Source organism: Arachis stenosperma, chromosome 2 (assembly GCF_014773155.1).
Source record: "Arachis stenosperma cultivar V10309 chromosome 2, arast.V10309.gnm1.PFL2, whole genome shotgun sequence".
NCBI lineage: Eukaryota > Viridiplantae > Streptophyta > Magnoliopsida > Fabales > Fabaceae > Arachis > Arachis stenosperma.
This window is the reverse complement of record NC_080378.1, coordinates 117,029,334-117,033,113: the sequence shown is the minus strand read 5'-3', so window position 1 is coordinate 117,033,113 and position 3,780 is coordinate 117,029,334. Positions and strand designations below refer to the sequence as shown.

At 30.8% G+C, this 3,780-nt stretch overlaps 1 protein-coding gene across 1 annotated transcript; it reads left to right on the top strand.

Moving 5' to 3' along the window:
- The first annotated feature begins 246 nt into the window (after positions 1–246).
- Positions 247–3,403, top strand: LOC130960517 (pectinesterase-like). The gene is made up of 3 exons (XM_057885933.1): positions 247–1,324; positions 1,676–1,999; positions 2,863–3,403. The coding sequence occupies exons 1-3, from the start codon at positions 283–285 to the stop codon at positions 3,228–3,230; spliced, it is 1,734 nt and encodes a 577-aa protein (XP_057741916.1). The 5' UTR covers positions 247–282; the 3' UTR covers positions 3,231–3,403.
- The last annotated feature ends 377 nt before the right edge of the window (positions 3,404–3,780 follow it).

Here is a 3,780-nt window from a genome sequence, read left to right as displayed (position 1 = left end):
ATAATACACATATATACATCTTTTCTTACTTTCAAAGCATATATCCTTGAATTAGTCCTCCTAAAATTAATACTACATATAAGGACTTTTCATACACAATCTAGATTAAACAATGCCTTCATACCAACCATTATTATAATAAGACTTAATCATAGAAAAAAAAAATTGATAATAACACAAATACACAATTATTCCTCTATATATAAGCACAATATATAGCCATCACTTCAACCACAAATAAATATACTACCTTTTCTCACACATTCTCAATAAGATCCCAATATGGCTTTCAAGAAATTCTCCATTCTTATCAATCTTTTTGTATCCCATTTTCTTCCCTTCTTTTTGTTAATGACATCTTTGTCCTTAGCAGATGACCATGAATCCATTTGCCAATCAACAATAGACCCTTCTTATTGCAAAAACATGCTTGCAAATCAAAATGGCAACATATTTGACTATGGCCGTTTCTCATTCCAAAAATCAATATCCCAAACCCAAAAATTCCTAAACCAAGTTAACTCATATCTCCAAAATACAAACACTTTGTCACAATACACAATTGGGGCACTCCAAGATTGCACCTTTCTTTCTCAACAAAGCTTAGAGTATTTATCAAACACCTTCACCACAATCAATCAAACTAGTAATAATAATAATAATCTTCTTCCATCTTCACAAGCTGAAGATTTTCAAACATTTCTTAGTGGGGTTTTGACCAACCAACAAACTTGCTTAGACGGTTTATCATTACAAACCACTTCTAATTCGGATCAAGATTTGAGGAATGAACTATCTTCATCATTATCCAATGACACAAAACTCCATAGTGTTTCCCTTGCTTTGTTCACAAAAGCTTGGGTACCAAGCAAGAAAACCATAACATCATGGCCAAACAACAAGCACAACTTCAACTTCCATCATGGAAATCTACCATTGAAGATGTCCAAAAAAGCTCAAGAAATTTATGATCATGCTAAGAATTCCAAGCATGGGAGGAAATTGCTCCAAAATAATGCGAACAACGGCAGCAGCAGCGGCGGCGATCAGAGTGTTTTGGTGAGTGATATTGTGGTTGTGAGCCAAGATGGGAGTGGAAACTTTACAAGCATAAATGATGCCATTGGTGCAGCACCAAATAATAGTGTTGCTAGTGATGGATACTTCTTTATCTTTGTAACTGAAGGTGTGTATGAAGAGTATGTTTCCATTGATAAGACCAAGAAGTACCTTATGATGGTTGGTGAAGGGATTAACCGCACAATCATCACAGGTAGTCACAATGTTGTTGATAATTTCACAACATTCAATTCCGCAACATTTGGTAAGCAACAAAAACTTTAGCCTCTCTTATATTCGACTCGTTTACAGATAGACACGTCAGCAAAAATAATTACTTTTCAACGTTCAAAGACGTCCATTACTTTTTAAAATGTCTAATTTTTTCGAGAGATCGATTTGTCTCTATATATTTTAAATGAAAAAACTTAAATATCTCGTATTTTAAAAAGTCAAAAACATTTTTGTATTTTCAATTAATCAAAAACTTATATATCTTTGAATTAAAAAATTAGAGATTTATTTACCTTTTTCTCTATATTATAATTAATTCGTTTTACAAATACGTCAGCAAAAATAACTATTTTTTATGTTTACTCGTATGAATTGCATGCAGCTGTGGTAGGTCAAGGGTTTGTAGCAGTAAACATAACATTCCGCAACACTGCTGGACCAAGCAAGAACCAAGCAGTTGCTTTAAGAAGTGGTTCAGATTTGTCCACCTTTTATAGTTGCAGTTTTGAAGGATACCAAGACACACTTTATACACATTCTCTTAGACAATTTTATAGAGAGTGTGATATTTATGGTACAGTTGATTTCATATTTGGTAACGCTGCTGTGGTTTTTCAAGATTGTAACATCTATCCTCGCCTTCCAAACAAAGGACAGTTCAATACTATCACTGCACAAGGCAGAACCGATCCAAATCAAAACACAGGTACGGTTTCTACTATAAGATAACTTCACTAATCACTGGCATTAATTGTGCTTTTTGTTACATTATTTTATTAATAATTATATTACGTATATACTAAAAATCAACCACCAAATCAACTATTTGTATAAAATATATATTAAAATATAAAATATACATTAAAAATAAATTAAATATTATATAATAATCGATTTATTGATGACTAATTTTTTTATACTCATAATGTTTCTGTTTTATTAATATACTATATAAAGATTAATTACTAGAAATCACACTTTAATTATATTACATAAACACTAAAAATTATATTAAATTTATCATTCGTATGAAATGTATATTAAAATATAAAATACATTTTAATTTATAGAACAACACATGTATATACTATATACACATAATATGTGGTAACAATTATTATATTCTAGCAACGATTTTTCAGAGTTCTCATGATTTTGGACCAAGCTAGTTCAAATTCATATGACATCTATGATTTTGAGAATCGAGTTGAACTAGTCGTTTCAATTGGATTAATTAAAAATTAGTCTCTAAATTATATGATTCAAGGCAAAATTCGATTGTAAGTAGTTCGGTCAAAAACTCATAAATCAATTAAAATCGGTCGATTTTTAACGATAACCAATCTAAAATAACATAATAAAAAATATTTTTTTTTAAAATATATTTTAATGATATATGTATTATATTATTGTATTTAGTTTAATTTCAATTGAATTTTATTGGATATTTAAATCTTCGAATCTTTAGTTCTACTTGTTCAATGTCAGATTCGATTGTTGAACTACTATACTCTCTTGTAAGTTGTAAATATTACCTGAATTATTATCTGTTCGAATCTTTAATAACAGGAACTTCGATTCAGAATGCAACCGTAAAACCTGCCGATGATTTAGCACCAAATGTTGGTAGTGTTCAAACATACCTTGGTAGGCCATGGAAGAATTATTCAGTGACAGTGTTCATGGAATCATTCATGGATGGTTTCATAAACTCTGCAGGTTGGCATGAATGGAGTGGTGATTTTGCACTTAGTACATTGTACTATGCTGAATTCAACAACACTGGGAATGGTTCTGACACTTCTAACCGTGTTACATGGCCTGGTTATCATGTTATTAATGCTACCGATGCAGCTAATTTTACGGTTTCTAATTTCTTGAGTGGAGATAATTGGATTCCTCAAACTGGTGTTCCATATTTGAGTGGATTAAATTAATGCAGTTAGTTATAAATCCAAGTTAATTAGACACCAAAGTTGTTCAATTATTATTCATTTAATTGGTTTTATTAAATTATTAGTAGTTCATGTATGTGTATTATGGATTTGATTTGTTGTATATGTATCTTTAATTAGATATGATTATGAATAATAAGGCCTTTGTTTTGTTATTATGTAACATGTGCTGAATTAAGGAATTCTTTTGAGCTTGAAATTATTGCTTGATTATTATATTGTTAGATGATAGTGATAGCTGAGTAGTTAAGTTAGAAAGCTAGTTTTTACGGTTACTTGACATAGAAGCATTGTAGCAAGTAGTTGGGCTTGGCGGGAAATTCTGTTAGGAAGCGTGCCAGCTTGGCATTTGGTAGTTAGAGTGGTAGTTAGGAAGTGATGTAATCTCTGTGTGATTCTGCATAATGCACATTCTCCACTTACTAGTGTCATTGCAACTGCGACCTCTTTTGCTAATTCTCGAACTGAAAATTTCGTTCTCTAATGTATAAATATGTTAATCTACCGCATATCTGAATTTTATTTAAAAGTT

Coding starts and splice junctions, on each gene's coding strand:
- LOC130960517 (XM_057885933.1), top strand. CDS start 283: ATGGCTTTCAAGAAATTCTCCATTCTTATCAATCTTTTTGTATCCCAT. Junction 1,325..1,675: donor ATTCAATTCCGCAACATTTG/GTAAGCAACAAA, acceptor AATTGCATGCAG/CTGTGGTAGGTCAAGGGTTT. Junction 2,000..2,862: donor CGATCCAAATCAAAACACAG/GTACGGTTTCTA, acceptor CTTTAATAACAG/GAACTTCGATTCAGAATGCA.